This window comes from Mya arenaria, chromosome 9 (assembly GCF_026914265.1).
Source record: "Mya arenaria isolate MELC-2E11 chromosome 9, ASM2691426v1".
Lineage (NCBI taxonomy): Eukaryota > Metazoa > Mollusca > Bivalvia > Myida > Myidae > Mya > Mya arenaria.
The window spans coordinates 64,299,296-64,320,909 of record NC_069130.1 but is presented as its reverse complement, the minus strand read 5'-3'; the positions used below and the strand labels follow the sequence as shown (position 1 = coordinate 64,320,909).

Below are 21,614 nucleotides of genomic sequence, written 5' to 3'. Positions count from 1 at the left end.
CTTTATCATCATATTTCCCCAGACTACATAATGGATGCTTTGGTCAAGGTGTATATATTTCGGAACTAGCATTAACTAAAGGTTTTTTTTCCTTACAATTTAAAAGATAAGCAGCGCTTTTACAATCATAATCCTATGCATCTATTACTGCTAACTAGTGGAATACAAACAGCTCATTGGCTTATCAGTGTTCCAGAAAAAAGAAACAATCAATAAGGAATTGTAATGCTTTTATGAAAAGAGATTTTTTAACAAACTTGAACCATGAAGATGGGGCAAATGATGTGATAGACGAGGTTGCAAGTGCAGCTGTCAGATATAAATATTAAAAGGTGATAAATATAAACCATGGCTGTTTTGAGTTTTAAGAACTTTGAAAACTGTTATCCCTTGGTGTCCTGCCCTGTGCCATTCTTGAAAAGAAAAATAATCTTTAATTTATCTTTATTCAAAAGTTAAACTTTGAATGAATTGGCATAAACATGTCTTTCCGATGCATGTAAACAATCGATGCATGTAAACAATCGTCTAGCAGGACATTTGATATGTAGCATAATAGCATTTCATTATTTATTACCCTATGGGAATATGAGAAAAGCGATTCGTTAATACTTGAGACTTATAGTACATGATGCACTCGATACAGTATTATTGTATGTTGAATATAGTTTGGATTGATCAGAAATATTCCACATAAACTATACTAATTGTAAGAACATGATATTAGAACTAAAGTTTTTACGTTCTAAGTAGAAGAAATTGTTATTAGATTATGATAAAGAAAATTGCAATTCTATTTAAGAAAGCACGCCATTTTGGTAATAATATCAAAAAGCAACTTCTAGCACCTTTTATTCAGCAGTTTTTAATGTTAAATTGATGTAGTTTGGTTGGGAATTATACAATAACAAATTTATTTATGCCCTTTTATAGTACACACTCTTTTTCAAATTTGGTCATTACTCTTTCCTTAATCTATATATCCATACCAGTAAAAATGTAGCACCCATTATTACAGTGTACACTCTATATGCATGAAAAATAAAGATCAACAGAACGTATGTTCAGAGGACAAATTGTTAAATCTAACTAAAACATGACTTATGTGTCACTCATAAACATCAACTTCAACACATATATATATATATATATATACATGTATAGACATCAATCTGCAAGAGGCACTCCTTACATTGAATGAGATGCTCCTAACACCCCCCCCCCATGAGATGATCCTAACATCCCCATGAGATACTCCTAACACTGCATGAGATACTCCTAACCCTGCATGAGATGATCCTAACACTGCATAAGATGCTCCTAACACTGTATGAGATACTCCTAACCCTGCATGAGATGTTCCTAACACTGCATAAGATGCTCCTAACACTGCATGAGATACTCCTAACACTGCATGAGATGATCCTAACACTGCATGAGATGCTCCTAACACTGCATGAGATACTCCTAACCCTGCATGAGATACTCCTAACCCTGCATGAGATGTTCCTAACACTGCATAAGATGCTCCTAACACTGCATGAGATACTCCTAACACTGCATGAGATGCTCCTAACACTACATAAGATACTCTTAACCCTGCATGAGATGTTCCTAACACTGCATAAGATGCTCCTAACACTGCATGAGATACTCCTAACACTGCATGAGATGCTCCTAACACTACATAAGATACTCCTAACCCTGCATGAGATGTTGCTAACACTGCATAAGATGCTCCTAACACTGCATGAGATACTCCTAACACTGCATGAGATGCTCCTAACACTGCATAAGATGCTCCTTACACTGCATGAGATGCTCCTAACACTGCATGAGATGCTCCTAACACTGCATGAGATGATCCTTACACTCCATGATATGATCCTAACACTGCATGAGATACTCCTAACACTCCATGAGCTGATGCTGACACTGCATAAGATGCTCCTAACACTGCATGAGATACTCCTATCACTCCATGAGCTGATGCTGACACTGCATAAGATGCCCCTAACACTGCATGATATACTCCTATCACTCCATGAGCTGATGCTAACACTGCATAAGATTCTCCTAACACTGCATGAGATACTCCTATCACCCCATGAGATTATCCTAACACCCCATGAGTTGCTCCTAACACTGCATGAGCTGATGCTAACACTGCATAAGATGCTCCTAACACTGCATGAGATTATCCTAACATCCCATGAGATGCTCCTAACACTGCATGAGATGATCAAAACACTGCATAAGATGCTCCCAACACTGCACAAGATACTCCTATCACCCCATGAGATGATCCTAACACTACATAAAATGCTCTTAACAACAATACTGCCTTAGTTCATTAATGCATAGGGAAACAATAAAGCTATAACATTGAATAGCAAGCCCTGTAACTGGCTTCTGGAAATGCCCTTGGGTCAGATTTTTCGATGGATCAGAAACACATTAAAGATATAATCAATGAAACACATGGCATATTAACCATTTATACATATAACAGAAAAAAAACTGTTAAGCAAGCTAACAGAGACAAAAAATAAAAGAATATTGATTTCTCCTTAAAATATAAAGAAATAACACCAGTATGGTTTAGTTACAGAACAATTACTAGTATATTCAATTTAGTTATATGCTCAGCAAAAACATACTTAATATTTTGTCTGCTTGACAAAACATGAGAATAACATTGAAAAACAACAACAATCTTTAAACTAACTAATTGTTCAGTTATATTAAACATATATGATCTGAAAACATGATTTAAAATTGCAAAACATACTGGTAAATCATATACAGATATTCCGTACTATGAACTATACAAAATAGTTTGGCCAAAAAAGACAGTCAAACAATGAAATAATCATACTGACATATATGAATGTACAAAAAGTATCTTAATCAACACGTTATACCCGGTACATGTTATATATTATGTACAGTTTTGATCTCTAAGTGATTTATTTGGAATGTATCTTGAATAGTTGATATACCATCCAACATTAAAATCAAACCACAGCATCATACTATCTATGTATTATGCTTAAGTTTATTCATATTCATTTTTCAGATACAAGGTCAAAATTATATCAAATGGCATTTAACCTCTTTGAATTTGTCTGAGCATTCAGGCATTTCTTAAACATTTCCTTTAAATAAGTATACTCTTAACAATACAAAAGCTTCAAGGCATTTTTGTTTGAGAATCTAACTAGCGTCCTTGACCTTAGCATTACAATGATGATCCCTGACCTCTAGGTATATGGCAAGCTCATGAGCTTTACAAGAAACAACAAACCTTATACATGATTATTTAAACTCTTCAAGGGTTTTATCTCAAAAGTTATAAAATGCCCTTGAACATAACTAGTTGATTATCTTTGACCTATGTGTCTAATAATATTTCAATATTTACCTTACAACAAATTTATCTTAAGGGACTGAAAGCAGTCTGATCTATGTTAATATCTAAACATTTTTAACAGTTTTAATTTCTCTACAAATGTGTTCTTAAACCTGCAGAAGTTGTCAAGAGTTATCTAAAAATCAGAAGAAATCAAGTATCAAAGTTGTATTTATTTAAAATGTTGTCAAAACCTGTCTAGCACTGTGTGGAAATTGGACAGTTATGTGAATCTATTTAGACCTCACGATATACACTAGCTGAGAGCAGGGTGTTATGGGATAATTTGCTTTGGTCCTTTGGATGAACTAATTTTTGCTATAGATAATGAGTCATTATGGATACATATTACTATTAGACATAACACATTTAAAGTATTGTTGATGTATGCATACCTGAAACTTACAACTTGTATATGTTTTAATATGATATTGTAACTCTTTTTAGGTCCTTTCAATCTCAAATAAACAAAATGTTAAACAAGAAAAATAAAAGATAAACAAACAGAAAATTTATATCATGAATAAATTTCCATGTCAATATGTTGATCTTTCCCCTCTATGTCTGTTGAAGAAGTCCTTGACCTTCATCTATTGATCTTTGACCTCTATGAGTGTTGAAGAAGTCCTTGAACACAATCTGCTGCCCTCTGACCTCTAGGTCTGTGGCAGAACTTTAGGTCACTTATTGTTGAGCAACAAACTAGAGCCAATTTGATACGGAATAATTTAGTTCAACATTAGCTTTAAGGTGAAAGAAATGTCCTTGACCTTGACATCAGGTTGCTGACCCCTGACCTCTGTGTCTATGGCAGAACTCGGAACCATTAGTGCAGCCTGACCGACAGGGAGTGCCTGTCTTTGTGATCCCCTGGCAATAGGAGCGATTTGTGGATGAAGATCCCCTGTAAAACAAACAAGAAATTCTTATTTTCAATCCTAAGTGTGTGTGTGTGTGGGGGGGGATTTATCAATGCCTCTTTTATCAATAATTCACTTACTATAAATCCAAGTTAACATTGTTTAGACTATGACCAGAAACAACATCTATATTTAATCAAGATATGCAGCAAACAACTTCCAACCAATCAAAGAGCTTTCATAGAAGTGACGAATACCCCAACATGCCACCTAGACACAGAAACAGTAAACTTTTTCAATATGGTTAATTATAATCACATATGCTTTCTTTGAGTGTCTGTTCATATGCATGTAATAAAACAATTTTAAAAGCAGACTTCAAATTAATACCAAGGCACTCAAATGCAATATCTAGCCTCCAATGAATCGCTGGAGCAAATTTATACTCAAGTCATATTTTGCAACAATATATTGGCTATTATCTTGTTAATTGGCTGTTGTTAATTCCCTATAAAGTTTATTTCAGCATAGAGGTCACTTTAACTAGTGTTATAACCCCAGTTCTATCCATTTAACATGTATAATAACCATTGTATTTAAGTTCATCATGTTGCTTTTTCAGAATTCAGCCCCAGAGTTGAGAAAAAAACACTTATAATATACTAGTACCTTGATGCAGGTCTGTGGGGTGTCGAATGGCGGAACCTTGCGCCACTGTTGTTTCTTGTTTCTGACATATCAAATTCACTGACTGACGTGTTCTCATCAAGATTCTCTAAATATCTTTTCACCTTCGCTATATCATCTCTCTGCTGTAATGATAAAAAACAAAACAAATATATACAATAGTGGAGAGCTTTATAGGCAAGGACAACTTTATTAGCATAAATTCTTTGAGAGACTGGATTGCATGTACTTTACAAGATATGAAAATCGTATCACATAGATTCACAGTTTTCAATCTTCGTCTAAAACACCCACAATATCATGAAATGGTCATTGTGTCTAATAATGTTTGACAAGCAACTGGCTCTCAAAGGTACATGTAGTCTCTTGGGTTCAGTATTATGTATCGTTGTATCATGACTTTAATATGACTCTATCACTGTAAAACCCTTCTGCCATCCAAAATGGGTGGTAAAAGGCATTTAGGTTTGTTCAAATTTGCCTTGGTTTACCTTAGTTGTTGTTGTCAATATCATTCATCAATGTGTCTTTGCAAAAAATGTCATGTCAGTTTAAATCATATACTGCAGAACTTGTATCCAATGTATTATGTGATAAGTAAGAGTACATTGTTTATAATATTCCAATATGAAACAAGAGGGGTGCCCAGTGGGGGAGGTTTCAACCGTAATTGAGAGCTCTGTTTTATTAGTCTAATACCAATTCATACATCAATAATAGGGATGCAAACGAATGTCAAAATTGATATTCGAATATTCGGTAATTCTTTCGATCGAATATTCAATTACCAAAATGAATATTTAAGAAATGTAGTAAACTACTATTATCGCTACAGTTATAGCCAGTACACGCGACAGACGCTAAATTTTCCCAAAATTAGCCTCTGAAACTCCCCAATTCAAAGAAAATAAATCCTACAAAAAGCAAAATATTCTGAACAAACAAAAATCCAAATTATTTTCAAATCAACAGCATTCATAATTATTTGTAAACAATTCCATGATCCTAAATTCCCGGTTGAATGTGGTGATGCACCAACGGATGATCGTTGTGTAGGAGGAGCAGCTTCCTCTGGGATAGATCTCTACTAATTATTACTATAAAAGCCAAATCTAATCGGGAATTAGTTATAAATAAAACGTAAATAACCCTGAATTTTGACACATCTATAATACAACAATGTCCAAGAACGATATTCTATACAGTTAAATTTTAAAGCATGAACGTTATATTGAAAGATGGTAAACAGTTAAGGGCACATAACTAGCACATGTCATTGATATCATGACAGTGATTTAAGCTATATTGCACAGCTTATTGGCAGCCATGACACCACTTTGGTGGCTGATTCTGTATATCCATTATTGGCATGGTCATTAAAATTTACCGAATATAATTGAAACTTGTTTGATGTCACTTGTCTAGATTTCTTCAAATTACGGTGCTGTTTATAGTCCCCGACAATATGTCCCTTATTAACATGAGACGCGTGTATAGTGTCATCACGTCACGCCTCTGGCATTAGGGATCAATCGTTGTAAAAACAAGACAAGCGTATTATATGTACAACAACACAGTTGTAGGTAAAAGGTTCATTTTTTAAACAAAAAACAATGAATATTCAAATACCGATTTTGACATTCGAATATCAAATGTTAGATTGAATATTCGAATATTCGTTTACATCCCTAATCAATAATAATCCCTAGTTAAGAATTTAAAATTTTGGTATCCTTTAATTATATAGCAATTCAAAATAAGCAATATCTACTGCATGTTCTGGAGAAATGGAGTACTACACCCAGATTCACAAAAGATAAGTGTGTTGCAGATGACCACATATGTGAAACACTGGGTACTGGGTGAGAGCAAACAGTTGTTTTACCAAAGTGGATATAAAAATGTACTTGATTCACCAGAAGTGAGAAAAAAGGCTAAGCCTGCATGATTTACAAACAGTAATTATAAGCACCAACCATTGTAACTGTAGATGAGTCTGGTCTAGCCTGCTCCGGACGTCTGTATGGTGTGAACGCACTGGTGGATGGACGGTCAAGGTGGCTGGAGTGGTCAGCTGTTTTACTTGACCGGTCACCTCTTGGCCCTGGTGAGGTTTCTGATGCAACACTCTCATTTACTGCAACAAAATGAAGGCTTATTGAGTGATGAATGCCTTCAATTTTCATTTCAGTTTACAACCATTTTGCACCAAGGTGAAGCATTTGATGAGTTTTTTAGATATCTGAATGAAAAACAAGAGCTGTCACAGCATGTGACGAATGCCCCCGAATGTGACATTGACCTACGAACAAGGTCAGTACATGAAAAGTTGATCTTGCCTTTACGTGTCAAATACATATGGCAAGTTATTTTAAATTGCCTCTGAACATAAAAAATACCACCTATACTTGACAACCTACACTGTTATGTCCTTATATTCAGAATTCCCTTGTGAATAAACACTTAGTGTATCTTTCACCTTAGAGGTAGGGACATGGGTCTTGCACATGACAGGTCATCTTGGTATGTGGAACACATGTAGCAAGTGATTTTAAAATCTGTCCATACAAGGGAAAGTAACAGCCCGGACATGACAACCTATACCCTACGTCCTTGTATGCAGCACTCCATTGTGAATAAACACTAAGTGTGACCTTGAACTTTGAGGTAGGGACACGGGTCTTGCACGCGACACGTCGTCTTGGTATGTGGAACACATGTGGCAAGTTATTTTAAAATCTGTCCTTACAAGAGAAAGTTACAGCCCGGACACGACAACCTATACTCTAAGTCCTTATATGCAGCACTCCATTGTGAATAAACACTAAGTGTGACCTTCACCTTTAAGGTAGGGACACGGGTCTTGCACGCGACACGTCGTCTTGGTATGTGGAACACATGTGGCAAGTTATTTTAAAATCTGTCCATACAAGAGAAAGTTACAGGGCCGGACGGATGGACGGACGGACGGTGCGATTTTAATATGCCCACCTTCGGGGGCATAAAAAACCCTGATATCTAACAAGATTCCTGTAAACAGATGCCACTCCATGTACACTTTTTCTCAGTCAATTAAATGTCAACTCAGCAAATCTAAGTCACCATTCAAAAGTTGTATTGTCACTAGTATTTTAAATTGGTCCATTGTTTCGTGTGACTATTGATTTTTCCACCATTGGACACACAACCAAAACACTTTTCCGGTGTACATGCAAGAATAACCATTCTTCTCATGATGTAACTTCACCTGTGGAAATAACTTCATAACTGTACAGGTGTTATTTGTCATGAGACCAGTGCTGCAAAAATCACTTTTTCAACCATATTGTACCATAGATGAGTCTCGCACATTGATGCACCAATTTAAATTATAGAATGTAAAAGAAAAGGAAAAACTATACAATAAGTTTTATCATGCTTGAAACTAAAGGTCACATAAGTCTGTGTGTTGCTCACCTCATATGGAACTCTGGTCATGGCATTTCTATTGTGTTCTTTAGATATATCTTTGATTTGAGCTTTGTTTTCGCTTGAAATAACTTTTATTTAATCTTGACCTAGTTTTGATGAAGATGATCGACTCTCATGCTACAAAGATATTAAACCTTTTAGTGTAAGTTCACAGGATTTTTCTATGAATTGATCTTATATGACCCATATTCAAACCTAGATTTCCCTAAGACAATCATTTTAAAAAAGTTGTATTCGGCCTCTATTGCATACAAATGGTTAATCTAAGATTTGACCTAATGACCTATTTTTTCTTGTTTGAAACTTCATCAAATCAATCATTCTGATCAACTTTCACAAATATCAGATAGAAAACAGTCTCGGTTGCATTAATAAGGTTTTCTTAAATTTGACCAAGAGACCTTGTTTTTGACCCAAGCTGACCAATAGTTGAACTTGATTGAAACTTCATTAAGAAAATCATTCTAAAAAAAAAAGAGGAAATCTTTTATTTTTACTGTGATTTAAAATGTTACCTGACATAACATTAATAAATAACGCTAAAGCGTTTTGGTGAAGTGTATGAAAACCAACTTTTTAAAGTCAAATCTAAGTAAATTTGAAAGTAAAAGGTATGCAAGTAAAACCACCCCCTTTCGCACATGCCCTTGAGTCAGACGTTTACATCCACACTAAAAAAACATAAAGATACTTAAATTTGTTTCTACCTACTAAGGAATTAACAAGCCCACAAAATACTTACAAGAGTGATACAGTCTACCAAGGTTGGTTGTCAGCTGCTTTATTTCCACTGGTGAGAGAGGTATATCATGAGGGGAACCAGCAGTGGTGGTGTCAGGTGACTGGTTAGTCTCTTCTGCATCCTGAGAACCAGTCTGGCCTGGAGCAGGCAGGGAGCCGGACAGGAAATATGGCGGATCTGAGGCTGAATTCTGTCTGTGTTTTCTCTTCCACCAGATGTATACATAATTTACTGTAAGAGAATGCAATAAACCAATTATAATAGTTATCCAATGTACAAGTATGTGTAGTTTGGATTCTTCGTGACCCCATTATCATTTTGGGGTGATTTTAAACTATCTTGAAAAAAATATTACAAACAAGATTTTTTGGCTTTGAAAGATTGCAAAATATGCCGATTCACAATGATTAATTAGAAGTTGAACTAAGCACAAAAAAACAAGCTCAAACAACTTAATTTATAATTCATGTTTTAGCCATTTACTTGCATTACTCAGCAAGAATGATACCAAAATAGTATGCAGTCACCAGGCAGCAACATTTAACATTATTTAGCCATTATTATAGCTCAATCAAATGACAGGCTTATACATGTAAACCTGATACCTTTAACCACATTCACATTCATCAGAGGTTTGATAATGATAAATCTAACGCATACACATAGCACCGTCACTCTGGTGAACGAGAATGCTTCAACCACTACATCGGTCTCAACGTATTAAATCTCAATTAAAGGGTTGTTTGGCCTACATTGATTTGACATGACAATAATAATAACTGTTCTTATATAAGCCACCAGCCCTCTTGAAACGTAATTATATACAATCTAATATATTTATACCATAAACCAGCTTATTGCCCCAGCAAGCAGATGAAAACAGACGGTGATGGGGCACAGCTCAGATTATTAACTTATTAACTATTAGATTTAGAAAGTGTCCCTTAGTGTTGTTTCCATCGAAAACTGAGGTCTCCCCTTACTTAAGGGAGATAACCGCCAGCTACTGGGAAATAAAAGCCCCAGAGTTATAATTCTTGCACTGTGTATAAATTCACATTTCCATCTATCAAAGTGTGCATAAGTCAACTTTACCATTATTCTAAATTCCAAGTTTTAATCAATTCCTTGGAGCACTTTCAGAGTTATGCTCAAGACAAAACTTGGATCTAGAATAATTAGAAGAGTAAGAAAAAGAATATGAAGAAAACTAGTGCATACCTCCACAAACAAAGAACAAGAACAGTGTTATAGAAGCGAAGTCTAGACTGTGTCCGCACTGAATCTCCATGGTTGCGTTCAATGAAACTAGTGTAAACAATGCCACCCTCGTTGCTGGTGGAGCCTGAAGGAACGAGGCCGCTAGGGCGGCAAACAGGAAGTAGCTTATGTGGAGAGCTCCACAGGTCAAAATGGAGAGTTTGTCATCTGGAATGAAAATGTTAGCTTTATAAATACTGCAAAAAGGAGATATTATTGATATATCACTATCCCTAAGGCTAAGGTCTATTTTCTAGGAATATATGTGTCCTAGTATATATATGTATGTCAAATAATTTATGATTATAGAGTTCTTTAACCAGCACAACCTTTTACTTGAGCTTGCAAAGGAGTAGTGACTATCTGTAGGGTTTAAGCTAGAGTTACTGAAGGGTGCTGCACTCTGTCCTTTTTTGTTAGCACCCTACTATTCTCAGTTAGACCAGAGTGGGCACCCTACTTTCCTACAATTGAAATGCTGAGGAGTGTCAAAATATTGCTTTTCTTTTCATTAAAACTTATAAGACATACATAAAAAGTTTAAAATTAGGCAGTTGAAACCTAATATTAATTCAATTTAACACAATTCCTAACATTCTCTGTCCAATTCAATTTAAGTTCTTGCAGCCTGATATAATGTGCCCTTTTTACCCTCAGCCACATGTCCTTTAAATCCGGGCTAAAACCCTACCTTGCATGCCGGCACATGATATGATTTATTGATTTTCCATTCAAAAAGTGCGCAGCTATCCACCAACATCACGTCAAAAGTAACAACAACAATGTGACACCCTTACTAGCATGGCTACAAACTTGCCTGCGTTACTGGTTTCCAGCGCAGAACAAGACCACACTCTAGCTTTACATCGTGCCACTGAGAGTGATATATAATATATATATATATATATATATATATATATATATATATATATATATATATATATATATATATATATATATATATACAGTTGTAATAACTTCATTTCAAAGTCTTTTGTAAAGTCTTTTTAGAATAAACCTAAACCTGCCTGCCATATGTAGAAGAGTAGAGAACCAGTTGATTCTCTCATCCAGGTGCCTCTGCATCATGTTTACCGTGGCCAGCAGGTTGACGACTGTGGAGTTGATGCGAACCATGTTGGTGTACATGCGCTCATAGTGTCCTACCATCTCTTCATGGTTTTGTAAGAGGTGCTCGGAACTCTGATCTGTGAATAGATGACTCCATTTAATACAACTAATTGGCAGTTTATATGAAACCCTTTGTTTCCAACAACTGTTTGTTGTGGCCAGTGAGTTTTCTCTTTAGGTCCTACAGCAGGCTCTTAAACATTATCTCACAAAATCATTTTTCATTAAAGCTTCTATATAATATTCTTTTAAAACCCATTTAATATATTACCAATCCATATGTCTAAAGTAATTTCATAAGTCATAAGGAAGTCCATAACAATTTTTCTGTTCAATTACCTTCAAACTATAGTGTACATCCAGGGGCTATACGCCAAATTCATCCAAACTTATATCTTATTTAGCCTGTTCAATGCACCATTTGACTATTGTTGTGTATGTGAGAGGTCAGCTTAAATGTTCTCGTGACTGAACAACCTACTTCCTGCTGTGCCAAACCTGCATGCCAGACCCAACCTACCCCCATCACACTAACCACTAAATCCTACCTAGTTTGTTCAAAGCATCATGTGACTTCTGCTGTATATGTGTGAGGTCGGCCACTATTTTCTCATGACTCTCAAACTGGGTTGCCTCTTGTTTCTGCAAGTGTTCTGTGGCTTTATCTGAAATTCAATTTTCATTACCCCCCGGTAAATAAGGGCAATGTTTGTCAGAGTCGTGTGTGATGACCCAAACTGAAGTATAAGACTAGGTTATATATCATGTATAATAAGTTAAGCAAATTCATTTCAAGGTAGAGGGCCCTTTTTACCCTTCTTTGCCATAAATGGTTTCCAGCTTTCTCCACAAGCAACAGACACTGGGTTTTTTCCCGAAATAGCAAAAATCAAACAATTTCAATTTTACTGAACAATGCAAAATATATTAATCCGCAAATATTGTAAATCTCCGGTTGAATTACCTTTAGGATCATTAATCTCTGTAGGACAATCATCAATACTCGCAAAGAGGGGTATTTGATTTACAATATTCTGTATTATCTCACAGCCTCACTCTCAAGAATCATTAAAATGATGTTTCAAAATCCTTGGTTTAATGCTTTGTTGATATTTTACACCATATGTTCTCAAATGTTTGAAAAGGCAAAAACTGAAAAAACATGCTCTTTCCCTACAAAACTGGCTAAGGTATCTTCCCCAAAACTGTAAACAAGGTCTGAGGTATCAACAGACTCCATAGGAATAAGTTTTTTATTATTTAACGATAACTGACTTATAGTTTAATGTAGAAATTCAGGTAAGTGGATTAGTCATTAGTTTGATGTAACAGCCTAATATATAATTTAATGCTGTCACATTTACCGTAGTAAAGGGAATACAATTCTTGGCTCTGATCCGTCTATTTGAAACAATGAACTAGTAATTCTGTGAAGCAATTTGACAATACATTCAGGAAACTACTGGTATATTTACAGTAACACCAGCTGGGGCTGTATTACCAAAGAATCTCTGTAAAATTTTAAAATGCTATATTTCTTGATCAAAATAATGCTTTGAAAAGGAGTTTTCAATTTTTAAAATCTTAGTTATTAGATTAACATGGGATGGAATGGAGAGAATACAACTGCCCTATCACTCACTGTCTACTTATGGATTTAAACATTAAAGGAAATCATTTAATTTAAGGAAAAAGATACAATTTTAATTTATAAATATAATAAAACTGATACTTTTTTATGCTTGGAGAAAACCCTTATCCAGCTTATGTCAATTTATGGTCATACATGATTAACTGGATTGACCGTTTTGTGTGTATACCAGGCACTTGGTTTAGCTACATACCGGTAGCTATTAAAGACTGTATGAACCACCTCTGATATTTATTTTAGTATGGGCTGATCAAGTAACAGATCAATACTGAAAAAGTTGCTATTTTTAAACTTCACTGGAAAACCATACTACAATGTATTTATACATATACACAAAAAAATATTATGGTTTGCTATTTATATAACTTGGATAAAAAGACACTGAGAAATTCTTCTAATGTTTTATTACATAAAAAAGACTCTGGAGAATGGTTCCATATGTATAACATATTATTCTTGTAAAAAAAAATAAAAAAAATTAATATGACAATGTAAAATGAATCCTCGTGTTGTGATACTTTTACTATCTATGAAAACATAATGAGAATGTATGATATGTACATGTTTCTATGTAAATGTACAAGATAGCACTTTGTTTATATAGACTAGTCCAGCATATATAAGCAGACATAGATCACCCTATATATAAGTGGTCCGGATAAAGCTGATTATCAATCATATAATACCCCAGCTCTAGCCATTAGACTACCATGCTGATTTTTTATGAATAAACTAAAACTAATTGTTAATTTGTATACAGATCTAATTACAGATATTATTCATGCATAAGTCTTGTTTCCTAGCCAGAAACTAGTAAAATGGTTGAAATCATTTTCTAACCAATGGGATGACAGTATTTTTCAAATTATTCAAGGTTTAATATCCATATTGAATGACCTTTTATTTGCTGTACTGAAAGGTTAAATTGTCAACACATAGGTCAATAACATTAGGGTATCATATAACAAGCTGCTTTAAACGAAATTTGCACAGGAAGTTTTAATGATTATGTAAATGATCACCATTGATGTGTACTTGAAGAAATATACCATCTCCTAGGCTTAGAGGTTAAGGCGTCTGCCTACGGAGAGGGAGGTAGAAGGTTCGAGTCTCACACGGGGCTTGTTCTGACATGGCCGGTTGCCGACCCAGCTGCTAGTAAAATTAAAGGGTACCAATTGCCTTCCTGCTAGGCGCCTGGCATATGGGCTAGGAATTGGGGTAAAGATGTTCCCGAATGTAGGTGACTCATAAGCCCACGGGCTGGCCCTTAACTAAGAGGGGTGACACTATAATAAACGAACACATTACTTAACATTTTACTTCATATAAAATGTCTAAATTCACATTGCTTCATGGTTTTAACACAAAAACATGTTCAGATATAGAAATGAACGATAAAAACGACAACTGTTAAATAAGGCAGGGCTTTGTCGGAAACTAAATGATTTCAAGCATTCATCCTCAAAATATCGGTAAACAATTACCAATACATATATCATTCAGACTTTTGAGGGCTATACAATATTCTAAAATTTCGGTCTTATCAAACTTCATTTCGTTACGAAAATTCATCTCTCACAGTAAGTGTGGCTTTCTCCTATTCTTTTCAATCATATTCCTTTTCCTTCAATATATTTCAGTCCAACAAGTGGTATAACTTGACAAAAATTCATATCCGAGTTATAAGTCTTACTATACATGTACATGTATGTATTGTCTCTGGTAACATGTGTTCCAACTTAGTATCATATTATTACCTTATTTGAGGTATGGCCATGGTTTTTGGGCTATGAAGACACCAACGCCAATACCAAGGCTATGACAGAACATCGTTTTTGTTCGAAATACAAGCAAGCTAAAAATACTTATTATTGTTACTTACCCAACTTCTCCCTGATATTTTCAGACAAGTCTGCCAGCTCTTTATTTCCGGCAGCTATCATGGCCTTCTCGTGCTTCAACTCCAGCATATTTCCATGTATCTGTTCCAGTACACCATCCTGTGCCGACCTCAGAGTCTGCTGTGTTCCAAGGAGGTCCTTCTGGGACTCGTACAGTTCTCTTACAGTCTGCGATGTCATCTGTTGTAGGTGATCTTGCCCATCCTGAAAAAAGGGAATTCCAGTGTAATTATCATGAAGCTGAAACAGCATAATATAAATATTTGTAACTGTTGAACCAATGGAGAGATCTACTAGTCACATGATAACCCTGGACACACAAATGCATGTAGACTTGGATTCAATATTTTGTTAAACAAAGAAGGTAAATGTCATGGGCAGTGGTTATCCCATTTATGCATCATATCAATTTTATGGGTGGTGCAAAAATCGAGAGTGAGCATTGTTTGCCTGGATAGTTAAGGGTTACACAAACTGATATATAGGTTCTTGGCCCCCTCTTTGTAGCACAAATACAGTCAAAATGATTAAACCTTCACCAAGCCCAATAGAAGAAAATTCTTAAATAATTAACACAATTAAAAATATAATTATACAATCAATAATACAATAAACACAATGGTACATAGACAAGACATTTTAGCAGCTTTAAATACCTGTAGTTCTTTCAGAAACTGCAGTTGTCCATGTGCTGAAGACATGAGCTCATTGACAGTCACCTCAGCCAGTCTGCGGAACTGCTGCTGCTGGGTGGCATAACACAGCGCCCTCGCTCGGTTGTTCACTATCTGGTACGAGTTCCACGTCGTGGAGTCCATATCTTTTGTACATTCTGCCAGCTCCTGCAAATTAATAATGTAATCCATACACAAGTTAATACATTAAGGAGATCTAGACAGACTGCAAACTTCGTTTTCTAAGTATATGTTACAATGTACCACCTCTAGGACAGGGAAATTTGTCTAAATCCCTGGGGTCAGTGATGTTTTCGGCAGTCTGTTTGTTGGCTGGCAGTCTCACTAGTCCTGTCAAAACCCTTCCTGTCTGGAATCAACCACTTTTCTAAGTCCAAATCCTCAATATGCCAAACAAATCCTCCCCAGGGGGGAAAAATATTAATAGTTGCATAATTCTAGTAACTTTTTCAACCATACAATACCTACCATTTCATCTGTGCATGGGTATATTGGTCTCTGTTCCACGGATGACTGACAGTTTAGGAGCTGCACGGCCAGTTTGCCTAGGTCTTCTTCTGACAGATCGCCACATCGCTTCTTTAATTTGTACACTACCTGGTGCGAGAAGAAAGAAAGTTAAAAGTTTAAAAAGTATTAAAATTATTTTATTATGTCCTTTTATTTTGTCCTTAAAATTATAGTGCTTTGTTTAGAATTTCGCTGAATATAATAACAAAAACTGGAGAATTTTTAGGTTAAAACAATACTTTTTTCATAAATAAATGGGATTTCAACTAGCATTATGCTTTGTAGAATTTTTCTATAAAAGTCGAGCAATTAATTGCCTCAATGGTTCAATGGCTGAGCATTTGCACCAGGTGTTGAATGACTCAAGTTCAATCCCTAGTCTAAAATAACTGTAGGTAGACTAAATTTTTTTATCTGTTTTTTAAATGGGGAATCCTTCCCATACAAATTGTTTTTTTTACAATTTCTCGACCAGTTGTTGCCGATCGGGAAAACCGGTATGCCTATAATTTACCGTACCTTATTAAAAGTGTTCAAATATATTTGTTAAAAGCTATGAAACACTTATGAAAATTGATACTTTTAATGTTATTATACATTGATATCAGATTTGGACAAGGTTAACAAGCTGAATTGACCATAAATGTGACATATATTTCAAATAAGTTTTATGCACAAAAAATAAATATTCAACAAACAAATATATATGAGTTTAAGGTGTTTTTTTTCAATCCTTAATGTCAAAATATGACGGTAAATACACCAAACAAATAGTTTTGTATGCAATCTACACATGCAAAACTGTCCATTTGAAGATTTGTTTACCGAATCAACATCATCATCATCATCATCATCATCATCATCATCATCATCATCATCATCATCATCATCATATCATCATCATCATCATCATGACATTATCATCAACTCAAATAATTCACGATGACTGGAGGAAAGAAACTGTTTTGGAAGATGGATGTGCAGGCTCGGATTTGGCTGAACTGTTGATTGTGACCTCTGGTAGACTAAGCCTTGATGAGTTGGGGATCTGGTGTAATATATATATATCCACAATGTTGTAAATGATCTTAAAAAGCATGGTTATTCTCGTGTTCTTGCCCTGTTGTTGGATGGTGTCCTCCTTGAGGTCGATAAACATGCCCGTGTTGCTGCTTATTCGGGCGTAGTCATGTTTCATGAATCATGCAGCGCAAAGTTGGACCATTTCTTGTTAGTTGATGTGACACAGTGAGGGGACCAGACTGATGAGGCGCATTCGACAGAAGATCAAACATACATCTTGAACGCATAAGATATGCACTTTGAGTGCTAGATTTTGTTTTGCCTTATGAAGTGGTGATGGCTGTTTTGGTGATGTTTTCAATTTATTTTTTCCAAGAGAGGTCTAAAGACTCCAAGATATTTGGCATGATCTGCGGTGTTGAGTACTTTGCCATAGAAACTATAGGTGTTAGAGGTTTACTTTTTGTGGAGAAGTGGATGACTTCACATATGTCAGGATTACCATATTTAGGGATAAAAAGAATCCCATCCCATTTAAGTATATCTTTCCCATTTAAGTATATCTTTTATTTTCTACTAGTTCAATCCCCTACCATGACAATACCTGTAATATACCTGTAATACCTGTAATCTTCAGGCCGTAAATTTAGCTTTCGCTATCGTGGCCCCTCTGGTAAATGTCTTCTTTAGTGGTTTCTCGACCGAGTGCGGTTATGTTAACATAAAAACTTTTTTCTATTCCAATGTTCAATGTTAAGCATTGATTTAAACTGGTTTATGGACTTGGCAGAAACAGTCTCTTCACTAAGGGAATTCCAGTACATAATCGATCTCTGACTGAATGAATAAAGTCTTGAATTGTGTTTGCTTTTCTTCTTGACAAATTTGAGATGATGTCCTCTTAGGTCTCCAGACGAAAGAGTGAAGAGATGATCCCATTTTAACTCATCGTGGCCATACACAGACTTATAAATCTGGATCATATCCGCCCTGTCTCGTCTATATTCCAGAGTTGGAATTCCTAAGGCTTTTAGTCTTTGCTCATATGACAAGTCCGATACATCTTTAACTAATTTGGTGGTGCGTCTCTGAACATCCTCTAGTCTTTTTATGTCCTTTTTTAGGTATGGAGACCATACACAAGAGCCATATTCTACAATTGGTCTAATAATTGACTTATAAAGGTTGAGAAACATATCTTTGTTCATGAATTCGAAGGATCTCCATATCATTCCAGTAACTCTGTGTGCTTTGGAAGCAATTTCTGTGATGTGTTCTTCAAAAGTTAGCCTCGAATCAAAAATCACACCTAAGTCCTTTTCTGAAGCAACTGGCTCGACTTTAACGTAGTTTCCATCAATGTCCTGCATAGTGTATCTAGCACAATCATTATTAGACCCAATGTGCATGACCTTGCATTTGCTTGCATTAAAGCTAAGTCGGTCCCTAGACTTACCGAAATACAATTATTTACCGAAAGACGGATAAAATTACCGAAAGACGCATGAAAGTTACCGAAAGACGCCTTCTAATGCATTTATTTTATTGTTTTTATATTAATATTATACAAATACATTACCAAACAAAATTTGAGAGAAAAATATTAAAATATAATGATGTAATAGGCAGTTGAAATTTCAGTGTTCGAGATCGAATTCCGCGTGCCGACTCGCCAACCGAAAGACAGATAAAAGCTTCCAAAATAATCAATTATTCCAATTAATGATGATCTCATAATATTCATATAACTAAAACACACTCATAAAAATGAAAAAGTTCATGAAAATATTTACTTATTGTTCAATTGAATAAAGACAATATGTCAGTGAAATAGTTGTCTCCCTTCGCCAACCGAAAGACGATTTAACGCAGGTAAAAATAACTTATTAGTTGTTGTATTATGGAAATGATTATGAATTTGGATTCAAATAATAGAATTTATATTCTTATGGAAATGTTAGATCAATAAACAGCATTTGAAAGTATTTTGGAATATACCATTCACAAAGTTTGTTCACCTGTCCAATGAGCTAGTTGAAGGTCAATTCAAAGAGTTAAGGTCTGCCATTGTAGGGACACGTACGTCAGAAGACTAGTCCAAATCCATTGCAGACACTGGAAATGCAGGCTATTATTTCTAATGCACCATGTTAATCAAATGTATGTGTCATGTATGTAGAGAAATGATGAAAAATAAAATAAAAATTTAGTATTAAGTTAACTGTATATATTTGTCATGTTCTTACTTCACCTTAAACATATCAATAAATCGTATTTCGGTTGAGAACAGGAGACTACTCTTATTGGCTAAATAAAGGAAATTCTTTTGTCAAAAAAACTCATTATTTCTAGATATTATTTTATAATTTTTGGCTACAATGTGTAAAATCATCAAATATATATGAATATTAAAAATAAATACAATAGCAAGCGTCTTTCGGTAAATTTCTATCACGATTACTCCAGTTTAACCATATCCATAAATCGTATTTCGGTTGACGACGGGAGATAACTCTATTTGACTAAAAAAGGGAAATTCTTTTGTCAATAAAGTCATTATTTCTAAATATTATTTTATAATTTTTGGGTACAATGCGTATAATCATTATATATACAAGATTATTTAAAAATAAATGCATTAGAAGGCGTCTTTCGGTAACTTTCATGCGTATTTCGGTAATTTTATCCGTCTTTCGGTAAATAATCGTATTTCGGTAAGTCTAGGGACCCAAGCTAAGTTTACTTTCAGTGCTCCAGTTACACATCATACCAAAAAACTTTGACTATGGTTACAGTTTCTCTGACCCTTGGCATTAGAGCAGAAGTCAAAATTAACCAAATGGTTCACTTAGGCAGTGGTTCACTTGGGTAATGGTTCACTTCAAAATTAACACAAGCCCCCAAGCCACAAGCCCGAAACTGATAAAATGCCAGTCAGACAATATCCAAATAGCAAGCAAAACCAATATGTGAAAGCAGACGTTGAGATCAAAATAACAAATATGTCCTTACAATGTGGTTACATGAATCCAACTCTGATAAGTTTTCGATGACATCCTTCAACTGCAGAAATTTATCATCGGCGGTTTGCACTTCAAATTTCAGTCCGGAACTTCTCATCACCACATTTCCGTCTGATGATCTTTCGGATTTAGCGCCAAAGATCCAATCAAATAATGCTTGCGATGATGAAAACAAAACAAAAACTGTGAAAATGAAAAAGAATTGGTTTCGGATCATGCAGTTTTTCATCATGTTTTCAAATAACTACTTGACATCTTGTTTTGAAAACAACAGGCAGCAGGCAACACGTTTTGTTTGGCGATACTAATTTTCCGGTCCCTGTCACATCCGTACCGGTCTCATCCGGTCTCTGTTTTCAAAATTATATAGTAGCTATCAGCCGTAATTGAGAAGGTGTGAATGACCGGTGTATACTAGGATTACAATTGATTAAAGTTGTTAAGAAAACAAAACAACATATGTTATATCAATAAAACAAATAATATTGTAAGGTTTTATATGAAAAAGTTTTGTGTGTGTGTGTGTGTGTGTGCGTGCGTGCGTGCGTGCGTGCGTGTGTGTTTGTTTTTAAGGTGTGTGTGGGGGGGGGGATAAAACATAAGGAATAACTTAATTACAAAGCAATAACAAAGATAAAAAAATATGTAAATGATACAACATCATATATATTTTTCACTGAGTGTTTAAAGGAAAATCCCTAGAACTTAATTAATGGTTTTCTTCAATAAATCATTTAATGCACAATCAGTGCTCATATTTGCTGTTCTATTGCGCTGTGATGTCTATAATGATTGTCCATCCATTGTTTTAAAGATAGTTGGTGCATTAATGAAACGTATATATAACTGCTTACGCAAATCATGGTCGTTTGAACTCCTGAAAATATTGATAACTATTATAAGTGGTTGCTTACGGGATCGATCAAATGTCTTTGAATTTTCATCTGTCAATATTTGTCGGAAACTAAACAATCGAATTTGGAAAAAAAAAATGTTTTAATTATGAGTAACTCATTTTCTTCGGGTTTTGGAATTAAACCAGCCGTGTATGTGGTATTGAGTATACTCATTTGTGTCGTACCCCTTTGTGTAGGTTAGTCTAAAATAATAGACGTGTTATATACGGGATTCTTCCAATCCCTGGATTGCCATATCAAAAATCGTAAAAAAATCCGTCAACGCACAATTATTTGGACTAGGTGCTAGGTCAGAAAGGGCACTTACCAGTATGATGCACATTGAATG

At 35.1% G+C, this 21,614-nt stretch overlaps 2 protein-coding genes across 2 annotated transcripts; one reads left to right on the top strand and one right to left on the bottom strand.

The window, feature by feature from the left end:
• The first annotated feature begins 1,314 nt into the window (after positions 1-1,314).
• LOC128246273 (uncharacterized) lies at positions 1,315-2,349 on the top strand. The gene has a single exon (XM_052964465.1). The coding sequence runs from the start codon at positions 1,315-1,317 to the stop codon at positions 2,347-2,349; it is 1,035 nt and encodes a 344-aa protein (XP_052820425.1).
• On the bottom strand, positions 2,335-20,643 carry LOC128203279 (protein brambleberry-like). Its single transcript, XM_052904619.1, has 11 exons — positions 20,359-20,643; positions 16,282-16,410; positions 15,775-15,960; positions 15,100-15,322; positions 12,112-12,228; positions 11,461-11,640; positions 10,394-10,600; positions 9,173-9,403; positions 6,936-7,096; positions 4,942-5,084; positions 2,335-4,316 (listed from the first exon to the last, which is right to left on the bottom strand). The coding sequence occupies exons 1-11, from the start codon at positions 20,599-20,601 to the stop codon at positions 4,190-4,192; spliced, it is 1,947 nt and encodes a 648-aa protein (XP_052760579.1). The 5' UTR covers positions 20,602-20,643; the 3' UTR covers positions 2,335-4,189.
• Between the last annotated feature and the right edge of the window lie 971 nt (positions 20,644-21,614).